General features: G+C 45.3%; 1 protein-coding gene across 16 annotated transcripts in view; it reads right to left on the bottom strand.

Annotated features, from left to right (window-relative positions):
* MAP7D3 (MAP7 domain containing 3) overlaps window positions 1-27,308 on the bottom strand; it is a 1,137,171-nt gene that overhangs the window by 498,124 nt on the left and 611,739 nt on the right. For all 16 annotated transcript variants that reach the window (XM_086918652.1, XM_086918653.1, XM_086918658.1 and 13 more), the window contains one exon: window positions 12,555-12,735. In XM_086918652.1, the coding sequence (XP_086774778.1) occupies window positions 12,555-12,735 (181 nt within the window). The remainder of the gene's footprint in view (window positions 1-12,554; window positions 12,736-27,308) is intronic.

Here is a 27,308-nt window from a genome sequence, read left to right as displayed (position 1 = left end):
AAGCAACTTGTCTCCATAAAAAAACATACATATAGGCTAACTTTAACAGCAATAGAGATCTTAACAATTAGGCTAATTTATATATAGCGTAGCTCTAGCGTTTCTAAATCAAAATACAAAGTAGGCAACCTTCTTCTGGGACTGCGGACTGCTCGTTGCACCCTTTTTGTTTTGGGAAAAAATATAAGGTGAAAGCTTATTACAAAGGGCAGATGTGATTAACATAGCCTAAAGGCTTTTACATACACAATTGCCTTTTAAACCAACTGCAGAAACATTTTATTCCCCACACAACATCAAATTAGAAAATCCAAAAGTCTGGAATAGTAAGAGATGGGTAAATCCTTTCAAGTGGGGGACCACTTACCTGCATTGCCACAGCAGGACAGGACGAGCCAGCACTTTGCCGCCACCGCCAAGAGTCACCGGACGCATAGACTCACGCCGCCGCCCCGGGACTACAATTACCGGTAGGCTCAGCGGCGGCGCACCCTGCAGACGTCCTAGCAGCGCCAGGAGGCGCATTAAAACAGCGCGCAGCCCCGCGTCGCTGGACGCGCGCGGGACGAGCCGGGCGAAGCCCGGGCAAAGGGCGGGCCCGTTTAAGCCCGTTCAAGGCCGAGAAAGGACGGGACGGGCCACCCCTCTAACACCTCCCACTCTACAAACAAGGTTAGTGCCATATTGACTCTCTCTACATTTCATATTGAGCTACACTAAAGGATGTCTACCCTACAAGATAGCGAACCTAGCTGTAGGAAATCTACTGGTGGTACACTATTAGGGACTCTTGACAACTTTCTTATAAGGGTATCAACTGCACTTGCCAAAGACATAGAACTTACGGAAAAAAAAGCTATCCTTGGATACATCCTTTGACAAAAGGTCTTCTCTGGGCCCTCTGGCACACGCTAGATCACCTAGTATTCCAGATTCCAATTTGCAGGGTTCGCTTCCTCCGTCAGGGGTGGTAATTTCTTCTCCATCCCAATCAGCAATTATGGTTATAAGCGATAACTCTCCAAAAGAAGGAGTGCCCAGCAGCGACTTAGTCAGAGAATCCTCTCCTAAAATTAAGACTCGATCCGCTGGCCAAGTGAAAGCTATCATGATGCAACCAAAGGGGAGGGAGCAAACAAAAAGGAAACGCCCTGGTCCTCAAATTAACGCCGGTGGGAAAAAAGCTAGATCTTGTAAAAGTAATGTTCCACCCAATGATCCACCCGATGACCCAATTGTGACATCACAAACCAGCCCCGTATTATTGGTTGGGGTAGACCGAAGATGGCAGGGAACCCATTTGGACAATAGGGACGAGGATCCACGTGTGGAGCTGGGTCCTTCTTTCTGGAAAAGACTGGAGGCCACCCCTCAAGAAAATGTGTCATCCTCTGCATAATCGGCTGGACTCCATCGAAAACAGACTGGTGTGTCTTGAACTTTCACTGGCATCAGCTAAGAAACAGGCAGGCCCAAGCCGTAGTACACACACTCACAGACCAAAATCGAATGTAGCCAATGACCCTTTTACCTCTAATAGTGCAACCGGATCAGGTCAGACTGCAAGGCCTGTTCAGGCTGTTGAAAAGGGGTCAATTGTTAATCAACAATCTGCTCCCCAAAAAGGAGTGGGAAACACACACCAAACTAGTGCGATAACACAAGCTACCCTGTCAGGAGTAGTTCCTTCCCCGGTATCTCATCCCGCAGGGGCGGGTGCAAAGTCATCGAATAGAGAGAGAGCTGTGGGTGATGGAGCCAAGTTGCAGGACAAACAGCCCAGTCTACCTACTTCAAGCAGAGCGCATATTGAGCCTCCCCTTCATTATATTAACCTCCCTCCTCAAGCAGCCCCTTTCGTGGTAGTTCTGGTGGGGGTCCCACCACTAGCACATGGGAAACGTGAATTTTACCAAGACCTAAAGCACAAATCTATTTTCTGGCTAAATAAAAACCGCCCATTGCCAGTGAATATGCGTGCTGAAATCATGGGTGTCAGGAGAGTTAATTGGATAGGCAGGGGATGTAAGACAGTGGCAGGAGATTGTATTGTTATTAATTTTAGAGACCAGACATGTGTCAACTTCATTTGTAATTGGTCACATAACGATATGACTACTGGGATACAAGCTCTACCCCTAGCCTATTTCTATGGCCCCCCTACCCCAGTTTCCTTTGAGAGGGATATGTTTTCTCAGAACTCTGTACCTAATTTCTGCCCCTTAGGGAACATTAGGTTGTTCAACAGATTTCAGACCCTGTCAGGGTTAGGGGACTGTGATTGACAGTATGAACAAGAAAATTCCATATTGGTTAGTAGGGGAGGGGATGGTAAAGAAGGGTTTGAGACTGTTAAAGAGAATGTGCAGGCACAGGGTAGTAATGGTGAAGGGCTGGCTGAGTTTGGGCAAGGTACCACATGCGACATCACCCTAAAAGCTCTAGAGGTAGATCAGTTCATAAATAGACAACTTAATATACATACTGATTTAGAGGGACAACCCGTTCGGGGTGAACTGGCCACTCTATCTGATGGCCCACCAATTGGGACATCGCTGGTTTCCTGGAATGTGGCAGGGCTGGGGTCAAAACTTAATTCGGAGGTTTGGGCAGACTTCATTGATCATTTTGATATCTGTCTATTTCAAGAAGTCTGGGCAGTTCAACCAATGTTTAGAGGTGGCTATCTGAACTTTTATGTCCCGGCTGTAAAAAAATCAAAAGGGCGACCTATGGGAGGGCTGGTTATATGGGTCAAGCAGTCCCTAAAATGTAAAACTCAGTTGCTCCCAACTGAATGTGATGACATTCTTGGTGTCAGATTTACCTTCCACGCAAATGTAGAAATTGACATCTTTAATGTTTACGCCAGGGGGCTCCAAGGTGGTAAGAAATCGGAAGTTGTAGCTAAACTAGAATATATTACTACAGGCTTCCCCTAATAACACAAAGACACTGATTGCTGGGGACTTTAACACCACTTTTGAACCCCTTGGTTTAGATGATATCCATTTGACAGAAGAGGAGGATGCTAGGTGGGGAGTTCCCCAACTTAGCACTAATCCTATAAAAAAGTGGACCGAGGCTGCTATTCAGCTAAAGGGCTTCTGTTTGGAGAACAAGCTGAGGGCCGCCAACGGGCGTACACTTTCTGATAAAATGGGGAAGGAAACCTTTGACAATGGTACTAGGGCAAGCAACATTGAGTATCTACTAGTCTCTCTCAATTTGTGGTCAATTCTCCTTGATATGGAGGTTGTGGCACGTATTGAAAGCGACCATAACCCCCTGTGCGCAAAGTTAAAATTGGGCATTCATACTGGGGATGACGCTCACCAAGGGCATTCCCACCCGGACCTTGTTATGGCAAATGATGAATGACACCTTAAATGGTGCCAAGTTGCTGGGCATCAAGAAATAATTAGTTTTATTGATGTAGACCTGGAAGGGGCCTTAGAGGTGATGGAGGACGTTATACGGAAAGGATCTCCCCCCTACTTTTTGTTAGAGGTTCACAACAGGTTCTTTACTAAACTGAAATCATATTTCTGTAAACCCAGCTTAGGGAATAAAAGAGCTATAATTAAAAAACCAGAGAGCTGGTATAATAGCTCTTGTCGCCAAGCTAGGAGGGATCTGGGTATAGCCCTAAAGTCTAAAGATATGGGAGCAGTAAGACTGGCTAGGGAGAGCTACAGGCGCAAGCAAACTGCTGCTAAAAAGGACTGGGAAGAGGGCCTGTGGCAGGATTTGAAAGTGGCATGTTCTGTAAAGAATTCCAAACTCTTTTGGGAAATCTTTAAGTGGGACAGGGGAGGTTATGGAGAGAGCCCCCACAATAATGTTGACCGTAACTCCTGGGTCGACTATTTTAAGCCCCAATATGCTGCCCGTGCCAATGGTAAAAGCATAGGCGACCACCCACATATTGTGGACAAGGAACCTCCCTTTTCTTTGAATGAGGTGGACAGGGCGTTGGACCTAGTCACTGAGGGGCGTGCTACCGGCATGGATTGTGTCCCCGCAGATTTATTTCTGAACAATAGAAGGCGTTGGCGACTTTATATTCTTTATCTGGCAAACGCCATAGCTCAAGGAATGGAAGTGCCCATCTCATGGAAAGGGGAAGAAATTGTGCCGGTGTACAAAAAGGGGGACAAGTCACTTGCAGCCAATTATAGACCAATAAGTCTATATGACTGCTTACAAAAAATCATGGGTCGGTTGGTTTTGCGCAGAATTCAGTCCTGGATGGATAATGACAATATTTTAAGTCACCTCCAGGCTGGGTACCGCCCAAAAACAAGTACCATTGACCAGGTCTTTCGGTTCATCATGTTATATTGGCGCACCGTGGTCTTGGATAAGGGCACTTTGTATGCCGTTTTTGTCGATCTAAAAGCAGCATTTGACCTGGTCCCTCGTAATATATTATGGAAAGTTCTAGCAGATCTGGGGATAGCACCTGAATTGTTGAGCCTGATTATTCGCCTGCATGAGGATACCTCCGCGCGGGTACGGTGGGGATCCCAGGGGGAGGTCACCGAGCCCTTTCCGGTGGAGCGTGGAGTAAGGCAGGGTTGTGTCATGGCGCCCACCTTGTTCTCGCTCTTAGTGAATGGGGTTGCGGATTTCCTCTCCCTGGTCCCGACCGATGCCCCTGTGATGTCATGTTCGCGGACGACACTATCATTATTTCAAAGACTCCGAGTGGACTCCAGCAAGCACTGAAAAGGTTTGAAGATTTCTGTTTGGACAGGGGACTAGAAATAAATACCACAAAAACTAAGTATATGGTTTTGACTGGTCGTAAAACGTGCGGGTCAAATAGACCTTTTAGAGGGCTGATCAATATGAATGGTTCCCCGTTGGAGTGTGTAGACGCTTTTACCTACCTGGGGGTCACCCTTCAGAAAGACTTGGGGTGGTCCAGCCAACTAGATATCGCGGTTCTTAAACTCCGCCAGCAGGCAGGTATCCTTCTGAAAAAAAATGTACACCTCAACAACTAAGCCCATCAGTCCCTTACTGGAAGTATATGAGATGAAGGTCCTAGGTTCAGCCTTATATGGAGCCGAACTATGGGGTTTTGAAGATCTTAGGAAATTAACGCTAGCTGAAAATGAATTTCTTCGAAAAGCTACTAGCGTCCCCATAAGTACCCCCTTAGTGCCGCTAATGTGGGACCTTGGAAAAAAGGCGGTCCAGGACTTAGCCTTTTTGCGTCCAGTTCTTTACTGGCGCCGGCTGTGGACGACAGAAGAACTACAGCATTATGCTCAAGGTCTGAAGGAGGTAATGGCTAAATACATGTCCCAAAAAATTAATTGGCTTAAGAACATCAAGTCGATACTTTCCTTATTAGGGATGAATGACTTATCGGAGGACCCGGAAAATGCTCATTTTCCCTCCAAAAAATTATTAAAAGAAAAATACTGGGAGATGGTGATTTCTGAAGCAAAGTCAGAGGGTCTTTCCGCACACTTAACTAGTCGCTTCATGGACATTAAAGCCCTACCGAAACTAGAACAATACTGGGACATTATTGCTAAACAGGATCGTAAGCTCTATTTCCAGCTTAGAGTCGGATCACTCCCAGTAAGATCTTTTACGGTTAAATGGGCAGATAAAAGTGGAATCGATAGATGCCCCAATTGTGAGGAGGAACAAGAGACAATTAGCCATTTTTTATTCTTTTGTCCCCTGTATAAAGCCCCCAGATCATTGTGGATCAAGCCTTTATGTACATTACTAGGGCTTCAAAGACACGCTGAGGCACTGAGAATTTTAACTACAGACCCGATGCCTACAATTGCTGTTGCCGTGGCTACATTTTTTAAATGGGCCTGGGTAATCCGCACAAAATACATAGCGGTAAAAATGTGAAGACCAAATTGTATTTGTCCTTGCACTTACGGGCCACCACTTGTGAACTTTGCACAATATTCCCCTGTACTAATGTATGTTTATGAAATAGTTTTTATATCTCCTTTAAACTGTAATTCGACATAGTCTATTCTAGTTTAATACTTAACATTTTTTTTAAATTTATTGTATGGATTTTAATGTCTTTTTTATCTCTATTGGTGTAATAAATGTATGTAATCTTTTATGACTTAATTGTCGAATAAAGTTTGTGAATGAAAATCCTTTCAAGCTGTGTTTAGGAAACATAAAGCAACGCTGAATAAAAGAGAATTAGCCTAGATGTAAAGATTGTTACAGTCCTTGTAAGCAGCATATGTGTTTTTTAAAGGCACACCGACATTTATAGGTAAAGGTTCCCAAGAGCAAAATACATGCGTGGGTGGTCCTCACCAGTAGCGAAGCTAGAGGGATGAGAAGCGTGTGGTGGGGTACCAAAATATCCCCACCTCCATGGACTATGCCACTGCAGCAGGGATGGCTAAGGCTGAGTCGAAAGGCAGTTTGTGACAAAAATCAACCTTCCGGACTGTAAATGCCTTGGCTCAATTTAAACGAGAAATATGCTTCATTTTAAACAACTTAAAGATGCCTAACCTCAAAGTAATTACACAACAGCTCTTTGTTTTAGAATGGTTTTGTTTTCTTAGAACTACATTGTTAATGAGCAAGAAAAAGTAAGACTTTATTCTGCATGCAGCCAAAAATAAATGCTTGATGCCACGAAAACATTTTCTAAAATAGGTAGTAGAAAGAATGTGAAAATAAATTAAAAGGCATCAAAGCAAAAAAATAAAAAACAAACAGCTCAGAAGCACAGTAGAAATACGTGCTTACAGGGCAAGACTACATAAAACAAGCATTTACAATGCAATAGGTCTCGCATTAATTAAGTTTGAGCTATTGGCATTGCTAAATATTGCAACACCAATTGCAACAAAAGTCTATAAATTGTAGGCCAAATTTTTTTAACTTTATTTTTGTAGCAATGGTGGCATGCTGTGCTTTACATGAATATGTTTAAAAGTAAAGTGTGCCACACTGCGATTGCTACAATAGTTAATTGTGGCTGTGTTAACAATTGATGTGTGCACTGATGGCTGGTGGTGTGTGTACCTGTAGAAATGGTGCACTGATGCTGTGTGGTTGTGTGTGTAGTTGTGTGTGTGGTTGTGTGTTTGTGGTTGTGGATGTGTGTGTGTTTGGTTGTGTGCGTGGTTGTGTGTGAGTGTAGCTGTGTGCTGTTGTGGGTGTGTGGTTGTGGGTGTGTGGGTGCTTGTATGTGGTTGTTTGTGGTTTTGTGTGTGTGGTTGTGTAGTTGTGTGTGTGTGCTTGTGGTTGTGTGTGTGCTTGTGGTTGTGTGTGTTGTGTGTGTGGTTGTGTGTGTGTGCTTGTGTGTGTGGTTGTGTGTGTAGTTGTGTGTGTAGTTGTGCGTCTGGTTGTGCGTGTGGTTCTGTGTGTGGTTAGGTGTGGTTGTGTGTATTTATGTGTGTGGTTTTGTGGGTGTGGTTGTGTGTGATTGTGGGTATGTGGTTGTGGGGGTGTGTGTGCTTGTGTGTGTGTGTTTGAGTGTTTAGGTGTGGTTGTATTTATGTGTGTGGTTTTGTGTGTATGGTTATGTGTGTGGTTGTGTGTTTGTGCGTGTGGTTGTGGATGTGGTTGTGTATGTCGTGTGTGGTTGTGCGTGTCGTGTTTCTGGTTGTGTGTGTGTGTGGTTGTGTGTGTGTGGTTGTGTGTGTGTGGTTGTGTGTGGGTATGGCTGTGTTGGTGTGGTTGTGTGTGTGGTTTTGTGTGTGTGTGTGTGTGGTTAGGTGTGGTTGTGTGTATTTATGTGTGTGTGTGGTTGTGTGTGTGTGGTTGACTCACGCTGCGCAGTGTATCGAGCTAGCCGCAAGACCTAAAAACACACTTCTTTAAAATAACACGCTCATCAGATAAAAGTGTGAAGACGGAAAAGCACATCACACTTGTGAGGATAGTCTAAAATCATATATAACAAAAGGAATGAATCCAAGTATATTTCAATCTCATAGCAGCTTTTAATAAATATATACGACTTTACAAATCATATGTTCATCAGATAAAAGCTGTAAAAAACAGAAGAGCAGGTCGAACTTGTGAGAAGTTCTGTCCCTAATTTTATTGAAACTCTAAAAAATGCACTCAAGGACATGTGAGTATTAGTCCATGCAACTTTAGTCACGTAGGGCACGATTTAGAGCGAATGGTAATACTGCTCATGCCATAAACAATACAAACTTTACCCCAGACCTGCCAACTCACTCACAACTTGCTGGTGTCTCCCGCATTCGGGTGTGTGCACCTGCACACCCACATAATTATCCTTTTCATTTGCATGAAGTACTACAAAACGTGTTCCCATTGAGCATCTGTCTGTCAGAGCCTGAGCAGGCTGGGGCACTTGACAAACCTGTGAGAGGCACTGCAGCGTCCTAAAGAGAAAGAGAGGAAGGAAGGAGGGGCGGTCACCCTCTCCACCCATTACTGGTGCGCGGCAGTCACAGCCTACTTGCTTCAATGAGAAGGAAGTAGGACACTGGTGGTACTGTGCGCACCGAAGGTTGCAAGTGCAACTGCAAAACCATGCGCGTCCCCAGATGGAGAAGAACGTGCTAAACAGGAGTCAGCAGAAAGAAATTTTTTTTGGGGGGGGGGATGCCTCGTTTTCATTGCTTCAATCCGATTCCCTGATTTGTTCGTCGATGGCACAGCGAGTTTTGCAAAATTCACGCCCAGCTCGGCTCACCATAAAGGCTTTCCGGCACTGCCCCGCCCCCACTTATTTCTTTCCCTGTGTACCAGCCACGGCAGACAGTTGCTCTTCGGGGCTGTAGTTGTGCAGCGTGGCGCGTGCAGCACAAACTACAGAACCTGGAAGTGAAATGTGAAAAGTTGCCGCTGTGTGAGTGAGCATGGCGCGCGTTCTGCTCATATGCCGAGAGCGGGGACAGGAGATGCGCGTGCACATCGCCTGTCCGGGCGCTTGCCACCTCCTGTCTCCCTTCCAGCACCAATGCGGCTACAACACCTGCTCTCTGTGTGTCGTAGATTTTTGTGCCCACATACTGCCAGACTGTACATGCAGATTCGTGTGCCCACATACTGCCAGACTGTACATGTAGAGTTGTGTCACACAACTCTACATGTACAGTCTGGCAGTATGTGGGACACATACCTACCTACCATCTGGCAGTGAATACCTAACATCTGGCAGTATGAAAACCTACCATCTGGCAGTATGTGGGCACACGACTCCTGTGCCGACATACTGCCAGATGGTAGGTATTCATTATTAACAGGTTGTGTACCATAAGGTAACTAGGGGCACCCAGCCTACCTCCACTCCAGATGCTGCCTGCCAGCTCCCTGCCTCTGGATCTCCGAGCGAGATGATCTGGACCCGACAGGGGGAGGGAGGGAAAATGAAAGAGCGCCTTGTGCGCGCTATAACAAGGCGGAAGAGACGCGAGAGGCCACTCGCGTGCACATCTCCTGTCCTAGTATTGATCGGGAGGGTGCCGCCGCGCTGCCCGCGGCGACCCGGAAGCTCTTGGCCGGCCGGCCAATCCGCTCGCGGCCGACCAGAAGTCCCGCCTCCTGTGGTCCGGGAGAAGGTGGCCTGCCGGCGCATGGAGCGCCCTGCCGGTCCTGGGTAGCCCGGGTCCCCAGGAGGGGGCCCGGGGAGAAGGAGGAGTGTGGCGCCTGTTGCGGGGCTCCTCTGACCTGAGGGAGCCCCGGTCCAGAAGAGGAGATGCGCCCTGAGGAGCAGAGCGCGAGAGGAGCCCCGCCGGAAGAGAGCAGCCGGTGAGTGGGGCCCAGGGCTGATGTGAAGTCCGTGCCTGCCTATGTGTATGCCGGGGTGGAGGGGGGTGAGTGTGTGCGCGTGTGTGTGCACGAGGGAATGTGTGTGCGCATGCGTGACTGTGTGTGATTGAGAGAGAATGCGAGGCAGGGGATGTGCACGGCGACGTGCTCGCCCTCGAGGAGGAATCTGAGACAGCGAAGCGCGTGGGCGATCGCTGGCTCACATTCCCCCAGACACGCCAGCAAAAGATGTCTTCGCAGACACAAAGCATGCTTCGCATGCTTTTTAGGTCTGCTCGACCTAAAAAGGCACATCCTAACAATGAATGCATTGAAAATGCACAAATTGACAGAATTGTAAGGAAAATTAGGTTTATTTTAAAGTTGTGCAATAGCTTAACATGGGTAATGGGTTACCAAAAATAAAAATCGAGGTTTTACGCCCGGTTTGCTCCTCGGACGGTCTCCATACTCCATATAGGCCACCATTGCCACACATTAAGATAGGGCAGAGCAGGGCAGTATACCGGAAAATGGTGGGGGGAATACTGCTCAAAACTATTCCTCATTTGCCAATGTTTCCAGGCCCAAGATTAATAGGTTCAAAAACTCTGGACACAATAATTCTGGGCAGGGCGACATCTGCGGATCCTCAGGCAGCTACTGGGCTCGAAACTCACCTGTCTGCACCTTTCAGCACGGGGGGGGGGGGCAGAAGAAGTTCCCCCAAGTGGCGAGAGTATTGCCTCTTATCACTCCTAAGTGGTGTTTTTTCACAGTGCGGCCATACAAGCCCTGGAAAAAGTGTTGATACAAAAAAAGCTTATAAAAAAAACACAGAATTTAGAAACAACTTGTGGTTTACAAGGCTTTGTACATACTGTCTGCAAAAGTATCCATCACATTCCCTTTGCATTATTCTTCATGTTTACGATATTGTAGAATATTGCCATTGAAAGTGTGGAGCATCTCTGGGCCTCAAATATGTCACTGTAACCAACAATTTAATCATCAATGCACTGTAAGATGGGGTAGCCACCTACTCAATCCGGTGGAAACTTTTGGGCCACAGCATGGTATAGTAAAGCACTATTGAATGGTACAATACATATGATAGCAAACAAAAGGAAATCATGGACGGAGCGCTGAAACTTTTCAGACACTCACCCCCAGTGACAGATCTGGGTTGAATCCATCATCGAGGCACAGGGCAAAGATTGATTTGCATATAGCTGGGTCTGAACTGAGGTGGCGAAGTGAGCTAAAGAGCGATGATGGATTCAGCCCAGATCGGTGACTGGGGTGAGTGTCTGAAAAGTTTCAGTGCTCCGTCCATCATCTCCTTGTGTTTGTTTTGTTCGCCTTAAGTTGGCAGGGTATGCCCAGACGTGGGCCCCTGCCCACTTTGCCACTGGATTCAAGCTATCCTGGCTGATGAAGGGTGTTAACCAGATACCGGTCCCAGGATGCTTGTTTCCGGTTCAGGGAAGACGTGGCTTGGCAGTTCAGGCTGGACTGTTCCCATGAGGCACAGGGTCAGGACTGATTTGCATATAGCTGGGTCTGAACTGAGATGGCGAAGTGAGCTAAAGATCGATGATGGATTCAACCCAGATCTGTGACTGGGGGTAAGTGTCTGAAAAGTTTCAGCGCTCCGTCCATCATCTCCTCTTGTTTGCACAATAGATATGATAATCATTATTAAAAAAATGGCTAAATTGTGGTTTTCACTGATATGGCTTAGCTTTCTTTTTAAAAGTAAGATGTCAGTTTGTGAGTACACAAAGTTCTGGGGATATTTTTGTCAGTATTTTTAAGATATTGTGTCACCTTTAAAAAATATGACCGCTCATTTTGGGCATAAGACATCAACATCCAGGCAATTTAGGCACTTCTGGATAAAACCATCATATCCGACACGAAGCCGAATAGAAAGGATACAATTTAGATCACATAAAGGCTATTCTCAGATCAAAGTTGCAGAACAATTCAAGCATGTGACTTCAGAAGACTGAAGCGGAGAAGTTGCCTTTCATTACCTGGAAAATGTGGAACGCCACCGAGTAACAATCAATGGTAAATTCATTTTGGTTATCTGGCTGGGATAACCTTGGGCACTTCTGTTAGAGGTCAGTAGCTACCCTTGAACCACATTTGCAAATATTTGTCCCTAAATAACGTTTGGGAAGACATTTGTTCATTATCATCTCATGACCACTTTCATTGAGCATGGGGAATAACAAACAAGTGTTACTTTAGTGTTTTATCTGTATTATATGTTCAATAACAGACTTTGGCTTGACATATTTAAGATTGTGATAGTTGTGATCACATCATGTATTATGTAACCAGTATTCATCAATGCTATTTGTGTTGCCATGAGCAGGGTACTGAATAATTTCAGTTATCTTAAGGTTGTCATAAACCCTGACAACCTTTCAAATGTATGTGTTGATGTGCTTTGTTATTTTCATTAGCAATATTGAGAAGTTACTGATTTTAGTAGCAACTATAACATTTAAGAAATGGGTTTTCCGCAAATCAGTACAAGAGACAAAATGAAATATAAAACATATAAAAATTCTGTTTCTGTATAAGCTCTGTTTTTGGTAATTTGAAATGTCTTTCTCTGTTGTAGACATGTGTTGGATTGCAGAATGTATGGGAGATGTTCAGCATTTACAAATATGAGAAAAACTCGTAGGGCACTTATTTATAGCAAAGAGGTTATGCCACATTTTTCTATTAACTGAACGACTGAATTTTGTCAATTAAAAAAAGTAAAACATATTGAATGAAAGAACCTGTTGTTGAAGTTCCACAAGCCTTTCTTGCTCCTCCAATTCTTTTTGGATTCGTTCCTCTTGTATTTTTTTTAATTCTTCCTCTTCTTCTATTCGTTTTTTCTCTTCCATTTTGAGAAGTTCTTCCTCTCTTTTCACTTTTTCTTCTGCAGCTCTCTTATCACTTTCTTCTTTTTGTATTCTGAAAAATGTACCAAGCAAACGATCTATTAATAACGGTAAAATAAAAAAGTTTAACTTTCTGACAATACAGTCTGCAGGGAAAAGGTCTAAAACCAACCAAGTTCAGCAGATATGATGCATTACTGTGAAGCTATTTCGTAAGTCAAGTTAGCGGGAGTGCTAAGCATTACAGTTGTAGGTATGAACTGGGAATGTCAGCAGAGACCAAGGATCAAATGAGAGTAAAGTTCAATGTCACAAAAAAAAGACCCAAATGTAGGCATGGTAGGGTTTGTAAGACTGCAGTTTTCTTCGTCCACACATTTTAGGACTTTTATAGGTATTAAAGTAATGGTTTCATAATTCCACCTGTCCTCCCTACCAACCCAAGTACAATATTTGTGCAAAAGGAAAGAGAATGTTTATAGGGATGCATAGTTTGTCCATTTGGTGATTCTTGAGTTCTAATGTCCAACTTATCTTTTATACATACCTCTGCTTGATATACGGCTAGAGTTGCTAAAGTGAATTAGGCTACTGATTAGGTGTACTGGCATTTATAATCATCTGTGTCAATGTTTAGTATCACAACAGTGTGTCAATAACTGTTCGACTGGGATTGACTGCATTGCATGAAAGCTTTGTGATACTGCTGGATTGTGGTCAGAACTGTAACGTGCTAAAGTGAAGCCAGGTTACAAGCGGGGGTAAAATGGTAGAACGTAGAAAAAGATTAGTTACTTACCTGTAATCCTAGTTCTCATCCAGGGGTATACTCATCAGTCATAATGAAAACATATACATGCAGCCTAAAATATTTCCAAAATGGCAAAGATGCTGAAATTACATAGGTTTGCATAGTAGTAGCTATACTCTCCCAACCCCTAAGTAAGAAAGAGAGCAGTAAACATTTGTCATACAATAATGCTTTATTGCCATAGAAAAACCTGTAATTGCAGGCATTTGCCAGTAGGTTGCAGTAGAGTATAAAGAAACAATGAAAACTGACACCTTGCCTTTAAGGCATTAGAGTAGGGGTACCGTGCCTTTAAGACCTGAAGGCGACCCCCTGCTCCCATGATGCACCACAGGGGGCAGTTAGGTCAGTTCTTTTTGGAGGTGCATAAACACCTGAGTAAATCCGTTAGTAACATACCATAACTTTGCAATAATGCTCGTCCGGGGAGGTGGGTGGGTCGCTTATGACTTTGATGAGTATACCCCTGAATGAGAACTAGGATTACAGGTAAGTAACTAATCCTTCTCATCCAGGGGATACTCATCAATAGTCATAATCTATGAATAGATTAGCAAGCCCATACCCAAAGTCTCGCGGACGAGCAATCAAGTATACAGCAAAAACATGAATAAAATCATATTTATAATGCAGTTATGCAAACAAATTCCTCCAAGAGGCCTGTCCCACTTGGGCTTCGGCCTGTGCATCTGAATCTAGGCAATATTGGCGGGTAAAGGTATGTACTGAACGCCATGTAGCCGCTTTACAAATCTCAGATATTGGAATGTTGCGAAGGAGAGCTGTAGTAGAAGCTTTCCCTCTGGTAGAGTGTGCATGAGGTTTGCCCTGTGAAGCTTTGTTAGCTAATTGGTAAGACAGAGCTATACAGGAGACGATCCTTCGTGAAATAGATCTTTTTCTTTTTGAAGCGGACAGACCGGTATTAGTTGACCCATAATTAACAAAGAGCCAGTCTGATTTCCTACATGGAAGAGTTTTAGCCATGTAAAATTTCAGAACCTTCCGGAGATCTAGAGAGTGTAGAGACCTCTCCGGGGGAGTGGTTGGTTGAGGAAAAAAGGTAGGCCGAGTGATGGTCTGATTGATATGGAAGTCCGAGACCACCTTGGGCAGGAAGCATGGATGCGTCCTCAGCACCACCCTATTAGCATGAAACACTGTGTAAGGTTCCTTGCAACACAGGGCCTGGATCTCGCTCACCCTATAGGCAGAGGTGATGGCTACCAAAAAGGCAGCTTTCCAGGTCAAGTGCTGCAAAGGGGCCTTATGGATAGGCTCGAAGGGAGCACCCATCAATTTGGTAAGTACGATGTTAAGCTCCCAGGGAGGAAAGGGGGAGATCACTTGTGGAAACACTTTATTAAGCCCCTCCAAGAAATCTTGGACCACAGGCATGAGGAAGAATGAGGTCTGAGAAGGAGACTTTCTAAAGGCTGTAATTGCCGCTAGGTGAACCCTGATGGAGGGGTACTTCAGGCCTGACCTTACCAAATGTAATAAGTAGGGTAGAATCACCTGCTCCTGACCGTGGATAGGTTCAAGAGAGTTGTCTAGACACCACATGTATAATCTCTTCCACTTGAAAGCATAAGACTTTCTGGTGGAGGGCCTATTTGCCTCCTTAGGAATGTGCATGCAATCCGCTGAAAGGTTTAGGTGGCCATACTGGACGACCTCAGGAGCCATGCCGTCAATCGAAGGGAAGGAAGGTTGGGGTGGAACACCCTCCCCTCGTCCTTGGTCAGCAAGTCTGGGCGGCAGGGCAGTCTCCGGTGAGGGACATCCGACAGCTGGAGGAGATCCAGGTACCACCACTGGCGTTGCCACTCCGGCGCTATCAGAATCATCCTGGTGTTGGTCCTGTAGAACTTCAGTATCACCGTCGGGATCAGAAGCAGGGGAGGAAAGGCGTACAGCAATGTCTGAGACCAGCTGATCAAAAGTGCATTCCCCCGTAATCCCTGCTGGGGGAATCTGGACGCGAAGACGGGGCACTTTGCATTTTCCGCATCTGCGAACAGATCTAGGTCTGGTACGCCCCATTGCCGAACCACCTCCTGCGCGACCTCTCCGTTGAGCACCCAGTCGTGCGCTTCTACGAAGTCTCTGCTTAGGCCATCCGCCTGAACATTCAGGATTCCTGGAAGGTGAAGTGCCACAATGAGGAGACCTCTCGTCAGGAGCCAGCGCCAAATGGATTGGGGTTCCAGAGACAGAACTTGTGACCTGGTGCCTCCCTGCTTGTTCAGATAAAACATTGTTGTTGTGTTGTCTGCCTGAACCTGAATGTGGTTGGTGCGCAGAGACAGGTAGAGGGATTTGAGCGCCAGATAGAAAGCCCGGAGCTCCAAGAAGTTGATGTGGTAGCTTCATTCTACTTCGGACCAGGGACTGTGTACTTAAAGCTGGTCCATACGAGCACCCCAGCAGTGCATTGAGGCAATCGTGACCACTGTCTGAGATGGAGGCGACTGATGAAATGGGACTCCCTGCAGAAGGTGAGAATGTTTCATCCACCATTCGATGGAGTCTTTGGCAACTTGGTGGAGAGAAACACGATCTTCCCAGGGGCCTGATCTGAGACCAATGGTCCTCGAGAGCCTGATGCAGAGGCCTCATTTGAAGGCGTGCATTGGGCACAATGTAGATGCACGAGGCCATCGATCCCAATAGAGACGAGACTTGCCTGGCTGTGGTGCGGTACTTCAGAAGCATGGATGACAACCGCTCCTCCGAAGGACACACACTTGCCTCTGCGGAGTCCAGGGAGGCAACCCAGGTAGTGTATGTGTTGGGTGTGATTGAGTATTGACTTCTTGTAGTTGACCTGCAACCCCGAGGAATGCATCAGGTTGAGACGGTACGATAGATGGCTCTGAAGCAGAACAGGTGTGAAGCTTTTCAGGAGCCAGTTGTCTAGATAGGGATAGACTAAGATCTTCCGCCTGCGGAGGAAGGCAGCCACCACCGCCATGCACTTGGAGAATGTCCGTGGGGCGGATTTTAGGCCCAACAGCAGCACTCGATACTGGTAGTGGTGACATTCTATCTAAAAGCTGAGAAATTTCCGATGTTTTACTGATACAGGTATATGAATGTACGTGTCCTGCAGGTTGATGGCACACATCAAGTCTCCCTGGTGAAGGTGTGGAATGATCTGGTGCAGGGCTAGCATCCGAAATATTTCTTTTTTGATAAACCTGTTCAGCAGACGTAGGTCGAGGATAGGTCTGTACTCCTAGGCTACTCCTCGTTTTTTGGACTAGAAAGTAGTGGGAGTATACTCCCTGATTTCTTCGCATGGAAGGGACCTCCTCTGGGGCCTTTTTCCTGAGAAGGGTAGAAACTTCGTCCTTCGACAGCTGACTTTGAATTTGAGGAAGGTGCTTGAGTTGAGGGGACACTTGCGGAGGAGGGGACTTGAACCTCAGCAAGTAACCATGCTGCACAATACACAGCACCCATTTGTCCTTTGTTATGGATTTCCACTCTTCCAGGTGACAAGCTACACTCCCTCCTACCGGAGTGGCGAATGGTTGAGGAGGAAGAAACGACTCAAGGTTTGGGAGGCTGCTTGGAGGTGGGCTGTTTGTTGTTATTGCCTCTGCCTCTCCCAGGACGTCTCTGCTGGACCTGAGATCTTTGCTGTGTTTGGGAGGACCACTGAAACCCTCTGTTGGTCAGACCGCTTGTCGCCCTGACGGAAGCGCTTTTTAAACTCCTTGCGTTTCTCCAAACCCACAGCTTTAACAGTGTCCATCTCAGCCTTCATCTTAGTAATCTTGTCGTCAGCGTGAGACCCAAACAGAGATGAGCCAATAAAAGGAAAGGTTAGTATCTTCTTTTGTGCATTAGGCTTGAGGCCTGTGAGGCGTAGCCAAGCCGAGCGACGTGAGCAGACTCCATGGGAGTAGCCATGTGCAGCTAGGTCGGAAGCATCCGCTGCAGCACTTATGACTTGGTTGGCTACGAGCCCTCCCTCCTGTAGGATCTTTGTGAAATCCTGCCGGTCTTCTTTGGAAAGTTTCTCGGTGAAACGAGCGAGAGAGTCCCAGAGAAATCTGTTGTATCTCCAGAGAAGGGCAGAGGCACTGGCAACCTTAATGTATGACGCCGAAGTGTTGCACATCTTCCTCCCATACGAGTCCATCTGCTTACTATCCTTTTTCGTGGGCACCAAGGATGAGGTGGAAGTAGAGTGGGATTTCATGGCTGCCGCCACAATGACTGAATCAGCTGGTGGATCAGTCCTGAGGAACAAGGGGTCCTCCGCTGGACCCCTGTACTTCTTAGCGATTCTGGAGGGTACAGAACCCACCGTCGCAGGAGTAAGTAAAGTGGCCATCGCCGATCCAGGAATCCGGGCACCAATGGGAGCAGAGGTCTGGGAGCTGTCCGGTGATACAGGGTATCAAAGATGATTGATGTGGGAACCACCAGGGTATGCAAAGAGATACGTTTCTTTGCCCCCCTACCCAGAACATCTGTAAATATAGAGATGTCGGTGTGTAGGAGAAGGTGGGAGAGTAGTCCCAGACCGTACATCTTGTAGACTAAGACCATGTAGGAGATCTTATGCGCCTTCTCGTATGGGGCATGTCGCGATGACGGCTGTGCCGAAGGCGATCTTGGCCTGGGAGTTGTTCTTGACCTGGCAGGAGTTCTTGGCCTGGAAGAAGATCTTGGCCTCCTAGGAGGAGACTTTGATGGTCTGACTGGAGTGCTTGTCCTTGGACCAGATGGCGAGTACGTGCAGGAGTAATCCGAGCCCAGACTACTGCGACCACCAGATACAGAACCTTGTTGATGGCGAGGAGACAAACTGCGGCATTTCCCCTCCGCAGATTTGGGGGAGACTTCTGGAGGATCTCCACAATATGTAGCCCAGGAGACGATGACTGGTCCCCTGACGATACTCGGGACCCGGGATCTGATCGCCTCGGTGGGTCCGCAATGCCTGTGACCTCATCTCTCGACGTAGAGTGCTTCGATGTCGATGATGTTTGAGTGACCATTGGCGTTGAGCGAGGTCTCTATGTCGAATGTCCACAACGTGGTGACCTCGACGGCGATCTTCGGCGTCAACTTGGTGATCTCGACGTCTATCTTCCACGGCGTCGTGTTGACGTCGATCTTCTACGACATCGTGTTGGTGACCCTCCCTGACGCCGGACCAACGTCGAGTGGTGGGATCTCGACGATCCTCTCGACGGCGGCACGCCAGCCAGCGGCGATATGTCAGCCGTCAGTCCTCTCTACGCTGACTCCCTCGAGGGTGGCGGAGAGTGTCTCGACATCGACAGAAGCCTCGACGGAGACTTAGTCTTGTCAGCAGCCACGGACTTCGAACCCGAATTGTGGTGCCTCGACGCCAACTTACTTGGATGCGGCAGAGACTCAACGTCGCGATGGTGTTCCTGAAGAGTGTCTGGGCCTTTTCGACATAGACTGCAATTCTCTTCTTCCCTTCCTCTTCCTGGGGTCAGGAGAAGTGGAATGTCGCAGTTTTTGGCCTTGCTTGCTGGAAGACGATGTCCTGGGGCCTCCATGTCCACCCACCGGGTGACTCTTGTCCTTTTCCAGCATTGCATGGAGTTTTATCCATTCTCTGTCGCGTAAGGTTCGCCTGGAGAACTTCTGACAATGGTGGCACTGGTCAGGATTGTGTGTAGATGGAAGGCACACAATACACACAGAGTGTGGATCTGCCATTGCCATTTTCTTGTCACAGGAAGGAGACTTCCTGAATAAAGCTGGCATTCTGACTGGAAACAAATCTGTGGAATTCCACAAAAACAGTAGCAGAAGCCTTCATGAACCAGAAAATGTCGAATTTTCTGAAAAATTCTCTTCAACAAACAGTTTTAGTCAAAAAACTGAAGAGCTCAAGCTCTAGGATCCTCGCAGAAGGCGCCGGAAAAAAGAACTGACCTAACTGCCACCTGTGGTGCATCATGGGAGCAGGGGGTCGCCTTCAGGTCTTAAAGGCACGGTACCCCTACTCTAATGCCTTAAAGGCAAGGTGTCAGTTTTCTTTGTTTCTTTATACTCTACTGCAGCCTACTGGCAAATGCCTGCAATTACATGTTTTTCTATGGCAATAAAGCATTGTTGTATGACAAATGTTAAAGAAAGGTTTTCCCTTTGCTAACACATTTATAATTTCATGCCTATGCACATGTATTTCTATAGAGACACTATATCCCATGCACTACAGTCTATCCACACACAGATTGCATAGTTTAAAACATTTATTCTTGTTAAAAAAATGTTTTCTTTGGTACGAGATTTTATACACTTAAAAAAAAAATTCATAAGCACAGAACACAATCATATATTATAATTCATATACACAATATTATACACTTGAATAGTTAAAAAGCGCAATAAGTAGTTTTTTGGCACTGGTTATAAAAAAGAGAATCATATCAAAGGAGAGACATACAAAAGGCACAAACAATTAGTCATGAAATGTTACACATCTGAGACCCTAACGATTTCAGAATCTAAAGATCTAAGGAAGCTTAGACTGAACGAATTAAAATAGGGGAGACCGCCTGACGCTAAAAAATATATATATATATTTTACAGGCAATAAGGTGCATGAAATCAAGAGACAAAAGATAGGCAGACTCGAGGAGTAACTATATCCGCCACAAGGTATTTCTTAGAGATTTATAATTACCCATATATAAATGTGAAGAGGATATTAGGGAATTAATACTTTGATCCTATCTCTTTTAACCCTTTCGATGCTGATGACGAGCTCAGCTCGTCATCACCCACGGGTGTCGTGTGCTGATGACGAGCTGAGCTCGTCATGAATAATGGCATCAAGAGTTTCCCAGCACAGGGGAAAAATCCCCACAGCAGCCATGTGGTTAAGAATGCAGTATTGAGATGAAAGAAACGTCTAAAGTCTGAAATCGTGAATAAAACCCCTCAAGATTAAGACTTATGTAATCAGGTAATGAAAAATGTCCTTATATATGTTTAAGGGGGTAAGAACTCATGCTCAAGATGGGAGAGGCTTATACCACGTCCTAAAAGCGAATAGAAACTGGCAGTCTAAGAGAAAATGGCAACAAAGGGCATGTTGCCCATGTATATATTACGGCACCAATTAGTTCCTAAAATTAGCTAAACTTCCCCATGCCATGAATTAATGAGACCAACATCATATTAGACAACAGTGTGATAATAAACATGAGTCTCGAGACTATAGGAATAGTTTCCATGTATCAGTAAATGACTCTGGTGGTTATGTCAAGATAAGGAGATGTAGAGGTAACAAGGGACTCCATAGAAGTACCCTATAACATGAAAGCAAAGAGGGAAGGTACAGTCCATAGAAAAATAGGATCAAGAATAGGCTGTCCCTTAAGTATAATGCTGTTCTTATGAATGTAGCAAACATGCAAGTTAAAAATGTATGAAATGCAAAATGATTTTTATGTACAAAATTCTGATAGTACATTGTTTATCCCCAGGAAAATCCCTGAAAGTGACAACCACCCAGTGCCCAGTATGTAGGAGAGACTGATCACGTAGTCTTGAAAAAGATGGCAGAGTATCAATGGTAGCCATTGAAACGTCATGGCAAATGGACGCTATTTGAAGCAGCCACACCGGAGGCCAATCATTGTGTGAAATGCAAGCAATGAAGATGTAATGGCGATAAAGAAGGTTCCCCTGCACCGACCTCTGATGAGAGGAACAACTGCCTCGAAACGCGTAAGGTCAAAGGACTTCAAAACGGGATAGAAAACTGCAATGTCTAAATAAATGTTTTGTAAACAACCTGCAAGTGGTGTGCGGCCTCAAATCAGAGTACCGTGTAGCAATACAAATCACGGCGGCTTCGGCCGTGGAGGGATCGCACTGCCTGGGAAATATCAGCGGGACCGCCAAAGAGGAACTGTGCCTCTTTGATGTGGCACGAACAGGCGATAAGTTAACACTGCAGGATTCCATCCGGGAGCCTAATGGAAGGCTTTCAAAAGTGTCCTGAAATAATGTGCAGGAACCACAATCCACTGGAGGGTAAAAATTGAGCCTTAATGACTACATCACCCAAAATGCATCATGGCAAATGGACGCTATTTGAAGCAGGCACACCGGAGGCTAATCATTGTGTGAAATGCAAGCAATGAAGATGTAATGGCGATAAAGAAGGTTCCCCTGCACCGACCTCTGATGAGAGGAACAACTGCCTCGAAACGCGTAAGGTCAAAGGACTTCAAAACGGGATAGAAAACTGCAATGTCTAAATAAATGTTTTGTAAACAACCTGCAAGTGGTGTGCGGCCTCAAATCAGAGTACCCTGTAGCAATACAAATCACGGCGGCTTCGGCCATGGAGGGATCGCACTGCCTTGGAAATATCAGCGGGACCGCCAAAGAGGAACTGTGCCTCTTTGATGTGGCACGAACAGGCGATAAGTTAACACTGCAGGATTCCATCCGGGAGCCTAATGGAAGGCTTTCAAAATTGTCCTGAAATAATGTGCAGGAACCACAACCCACTGGAGGGTAAAAATTGAGCCTTAATGACTACATCACCCAAAATGCATCATGGCAAATGGACGCTATTTGAAGCAGGCACACCGGAGGCCAATCATTGTGTGAAATGCAAGCAATGAAGATGTAATGGCGATAAAGAAGGTTCCCCTGCACCGACCTCTGATGAGAGGAACAATTGCCTCAAAACGCGTAAGGTCAAAGGACTTCAAAACGGGATAGAAAACTGCAATGTCTAAATAAATGTTTTGTAAACAACCTGCAAGTGGTGTGCGGCCTCAAATCAGAGTACCCTGTAGCAATACAAATCACGGCGGCTTCGGCCGTGGAGGGATCGCACTGCCTGGGAAATATCAGCGGGACCGCCAAAGAGGAACTGTGCCTCTTTGATGTGGCACGAACAGGCGTTAAGTTAACACTGCAGGATTCCATCCGGGAGCCTAATGAAAGGCTTTCAAAAGTGTCCTGAAATAATGTGCAGGAACCACAACCCACTGGAGGGTAAAAATTGAGCCTTAATGACTACATCACCCAAAATGCATCATGGCAAATGGACGCTATTTGAAGCAGGCACACCGGAGGCCAATCATTGTGTGAAATGCAAGCAATGAAGATGTAATGGCGATAAAGAAGGTTCCCCTGCACCGACCTCTGATGAGAGGAACAACTGCCTCGAAACGCGTAAGGTCAAAGGACTTCAAAACGGGATAGAAAACTGCAATGTCTAAATAAATGTTTTGTAAACAACCTGCAAGTGGTGTGCGGCCTCAAATCAGAGTACCCTGTAGCTATATATATATATATATATATATATATTGCTACAGGGTACTCTGATTTGTGTATATATATATATATATATATATATATATATATATATATATATCTACCTCTACAGGGTACTCTGATTTGAGGCTGCACACCACTTGCAGGTTGTTTACAAAACATTTATTTAGACATTGCAGTTTTCTATCCCGTTTTGAAGTCCTTTGACCATATATATATATATATATATATATATATATATATATATATATATATATATATATATATATATATATATATATATATATATATATATATATATATATATATATATATATATATATATATAATGTATTTTCTATATGCTCCGGGATGCCGCACATGGCGGGGATTCCAGGTCATGTAAGGATGAAAAAACTTCCAAACAATTGCAATTGGACTACAAACTTGACCAATCTAAAATGTTCAGGTACCTGCAACTCTAGTATGCCATGCAACAATAACACAGAATTTGGGGTAGGACTGTGACTACTGTCCTCTAGGAGGGATGGAATCATTTCAGCAACTAGTCAAGAGTACCATGTGAGGAAGAGGAGTGGTTGCGATTGGCAGGTGGAGGGATTCATGGAGGCGGTGGCAGGGGTGCTGGGTTGGGGGAGGAAGGGATGGTTTTGTCTTCCCTACCTTCAGTCCCAACTGTTCCTGGTCTCTTGGAAATAGTAGAATGCAATTAAGATCTTGTGTAAGAGCGGCAATAGGTAACCCACACTGGCGGTGCACCTTGAAGAAAGTGTGACTATAGGCACTGCCTCCTGCCGGGATCCATGTTACTTAAAATGATAACCACCTAAGTACATCGTTCAGGGTGAAAACTGTAAGTCACTGTTTCATCCTAGAAACAGAGCTATCTTCAACTTTTTTGCACACTTTAGTGCATGTGCATTCACAACTCCAAGGTCCCACCCTTTCTTTCTGTACCGTCACTGATGGTCCTGAAGCAAGCCTTTCTAATCCAATCCAATTGTTTGAAACATGTAGATCTATTTTAGGACGTGCAAGATCAATCACATCTCCCTCACATCTGTAGCTCATTTTTAACCCAGCCCCAGGTACCCATTATTAAGTTCTCCTGGTTGGGAGGGGTATCCTGGAGATAACTTTAACTCACCTTTTTTCACTAATTGTCCAAAAAAAAAGAAAATACCGCTCGCTGTAATCAGGCATCGAAGCAAACCAAGGATGCACCTGGTTCCCTAGGTGGGAACCAGATGATGAAGCATACTACCAACTATGTTGTAATGGTTTCTTCCCAACTGGAGGTTTTTGGATGTTTCAGGAGCCCGTCCTTAATGTTGAAGTTGATTATATCTGGGAGAAGGACAAGCTCTTTTGATCCTGACTCTCTCGATTTGTTTACATTTAAATAGGAAAGAGCACAAGAGGTAAAAAGAAAATGACACTATAGCCGTGGAACAGAAAGAAAGGCAACTGAAGATGGAAGATGAAAACTAACACAATGCTATGGACTCAGTCAATGAATATGGAAAATGTTAATGGAGAATAAATGTGTAAGGCATGAATGGTTGCGTCACTAGTGACTCATCTATAATGGAGAGTGAACCTGCCAAAAGGGATATATCCCTATTAGAACAATATAAAAGGAAACAGAAACTGTCACTCGCACCCAGAGGTAACCGAATGCCAACGTAACCTGCAAAAAAGGGGAAGCAAAAGCACTGATATCTACTGAGGCAAAACTCTAACATAATAAAATCAGAGTGGACAAAACCTGTGTCACCCCTTCAGGAATGGTAGGAAGGTAAGAGGAATCTGAGCTAACAAAGAACGACCTAAAGACATGTTCACACGAGCTAAAAAAAAAATGGAAGGAAGACATACAGCAAGAAGATGAAGAGGTGACAAAGAGCCTGAACAACACAATATCAAACAGACTCATACCAGAACAGAGCAAAGGTGGCAGAAACTGATAATTCAACAATAGAACTCAATGACAAAGCAAGCACAGTCAACAAATAAAATACTACATTTGCAAACACAACACTACAATTGAAATGAAAAGATTTGGACAACAAGGCGAGAAGGGATAAGAAGGATGCGCAAAGCAAAAGAGGAGTCGGAAGGTGCTAGTTTCTGCACCTTTGGCCAGTAGGAGTTTAGCCAAGTCTTAAACATGAAAAGAGGAGAAACTATTGGAATAGAAACAGCACATAGGGCGGACCTAGGGTGCCAAATTATAATTTGAGACCAAAAGATATAATAGTAACACTTTTGTACACAACAAGCAAAAAGAAGCGATTCTGAGAGAAGCTTTGAAAATATCGCCAGTATAATTTGGTGACGACAAACTCATTTTATCTCAGGACCTCACCACAAGGTCAGTGGTTGCTCAATCCAAGATGTAAACTGTAATGTTTTGTGTTGAATTTTGGGTTGGGGAAGTTTATTGGGGGGAGGAATTTTGACATAAAATGAAGGAGCAATAAACAAACATAAGGCACGCTCTTTACAACTTACATCAGCCCATTTTTGCACTTAGTCCAATTCCAAAATGTAACACTTAAGAATGGGTTCAATTCCTCATCTAAGAGACAGAACATGCACAACTTCTTAGCTTCTGAAAAAACTGAGATAGTTACCTTACAAGAAAAACACTTATGGAAAGGGATTCAAGCAGATTCCGCTCAACATATATACAAGGTAATTTCACTCTAAATGCACTGAACAAGAAAATCAGAGATGCAATCCAGATTTCAAAATCCTCTTGGTTTATCATACTTGAAACATTAATAGAAAATACTAGAAGATATGTGATGGTGGAAGAAGCAGTGAGAGGAAAAACATTAACCATCATAGGCGATAAAGATTAAAACCAATTTGACCTCCCTCGCCCTGTTCCACCGGCAGAGTACTGACTGTGCCGATTGTGTGGAGGGCGAGGCGCCATCTTGTGTTTCCCAGAGCTAGGTTGGGCCGGAGTTAGAGGTCTAGCTTACCTTGAGAAGCAGGACATAAATTGCACATGTGTTCTCGACCGCGCAGCAGGCGTGACGATGGCGCACAGAAGGTGCGCCTACGGTAAGCCGGTCTGCGCCCGTCCACACCCCGTCGGCGCACAGGGCCAGGAACGCTGATGTTGGTACGTCAGAGCCTGGTGATGATACATTGGTCTTCAGTCGCGAGTCTTTGCTCGCTCTAAATAACAAAGCCCCATGCAACAGCTTCAAACAGTGGGAAGTATTACATTCTATGACACGGTACTGCCCCGCTTGCCGGTTTCAGTTCGCGGATCACTCATCCGTCCTTCCGAGTAGGATTGATCATCATACCAACATTCGAGCGGCTCTTATTAATGCCCGCTCAATGGTCAAACACTCGGCAGAAGTTCATGAGCTGATTGTAGACGAGTGCCTCGATATCCTGTTTATTACGGAGACCTGGCTGAATGAATTCTGCGCTCCTGTGATCGAGTTAGCCACCCCGCGAGGGTATAGGACAGCCAGGCTCGACCGCAGTACAGGCTGAGAATGGGGCATTGCTATGATTTATAGGGACTATTGGATTTTAACAAAGGAATCCATAGGGGGCATTCTAGGTGGCGAAGTGATGGAATTCTCGTTAACCCTTTCTGCCCACTTCACTTTAGGCGGGTTACTGGTATACCGTCCCCCTGGTCCCCCAGGTACCTTCATTAAATCTTTGGAGGAGGTAGTCATACAAAGAGCACTGAGGTTCTCTAAATTTATGCTGCTTGGTGATTTTAATATCCACATTGACAATCCGGTGGCCCCAGGGACAAGAGAGCAATTGGACCTGTGTGACGTAACCCTCCTCTCACAACAAGTCTCTGATCGTACCCATTCAGGAGGTCATTGTCTTGACCTGATCTGTTCCAACTATTCCATAGCTCCGGTGATCTCTCGTCCTGTCACATGGTCAGATCGCCATCTCATCTGTTACTCCTGGGATTTGGGTAGTCAGCGTAAAACGGGGGCGGTGAACCACGGCCCACCCCACGCAAAAATTAATATTCCTGCACTATCCATCGCATTAGCACAGTCCCGCCCTGCTGCCGCCTGTACCTTGGAGGGGACAGTGGAAAATTTTTCTGAATGGATGGGCACTACCATAAAGACGCTTCCCATCCACGCAAGGAAAAATTGCCCTCGAGCCTCTCCATCTTGTCCTTAGTACACTGATCGCCTAAAAAAATCTGAAGTTAGGTTGTAAAGAGCTTGAGCAGGCATGGCGACAGGAGAACTGCTCCATAGCGAAGGTGAAACTACGTAAGGCTCAATGTGAGTACTATGCTGCCATTAAGTTGGCAAAGGGTGATTTCTTTACCGAGAGAATATCTAGAGCCAAGAACAATAGCAGAGAAATCTTTGCTATTGTGTGGAGCTTTACTTCTGCGGTAGCAGAGGCCTCTTCAACGCCTACCTCTCCCAGTTGGTGTGAAAAGCTGTCCACTTTTTTTATTGAGAAAATTCAAAAAATACAGGCCAGCCTTAAGATTCCTGCCCTTACCAATC

This window comes from Lissotriton vulgaris, chromosome 4_1, assembly GCF_964263255.1.
Source record: "Lissotriton vulgaris chromosome 4_1, aLisVul1.2, whole genome shotgun sequence".
Lineage (NCBI taxonomy): Eukaryota > Metazoa > Chordata > Amphibia > Caudata > Salamandridae > Lissotriton > Lissotriton vulgaris.
The sequence above is the reverse complement of the archived record's forward strand: the minus strand, read 5'-3'. Positions and strand labels throughout refer to the sequence as shown.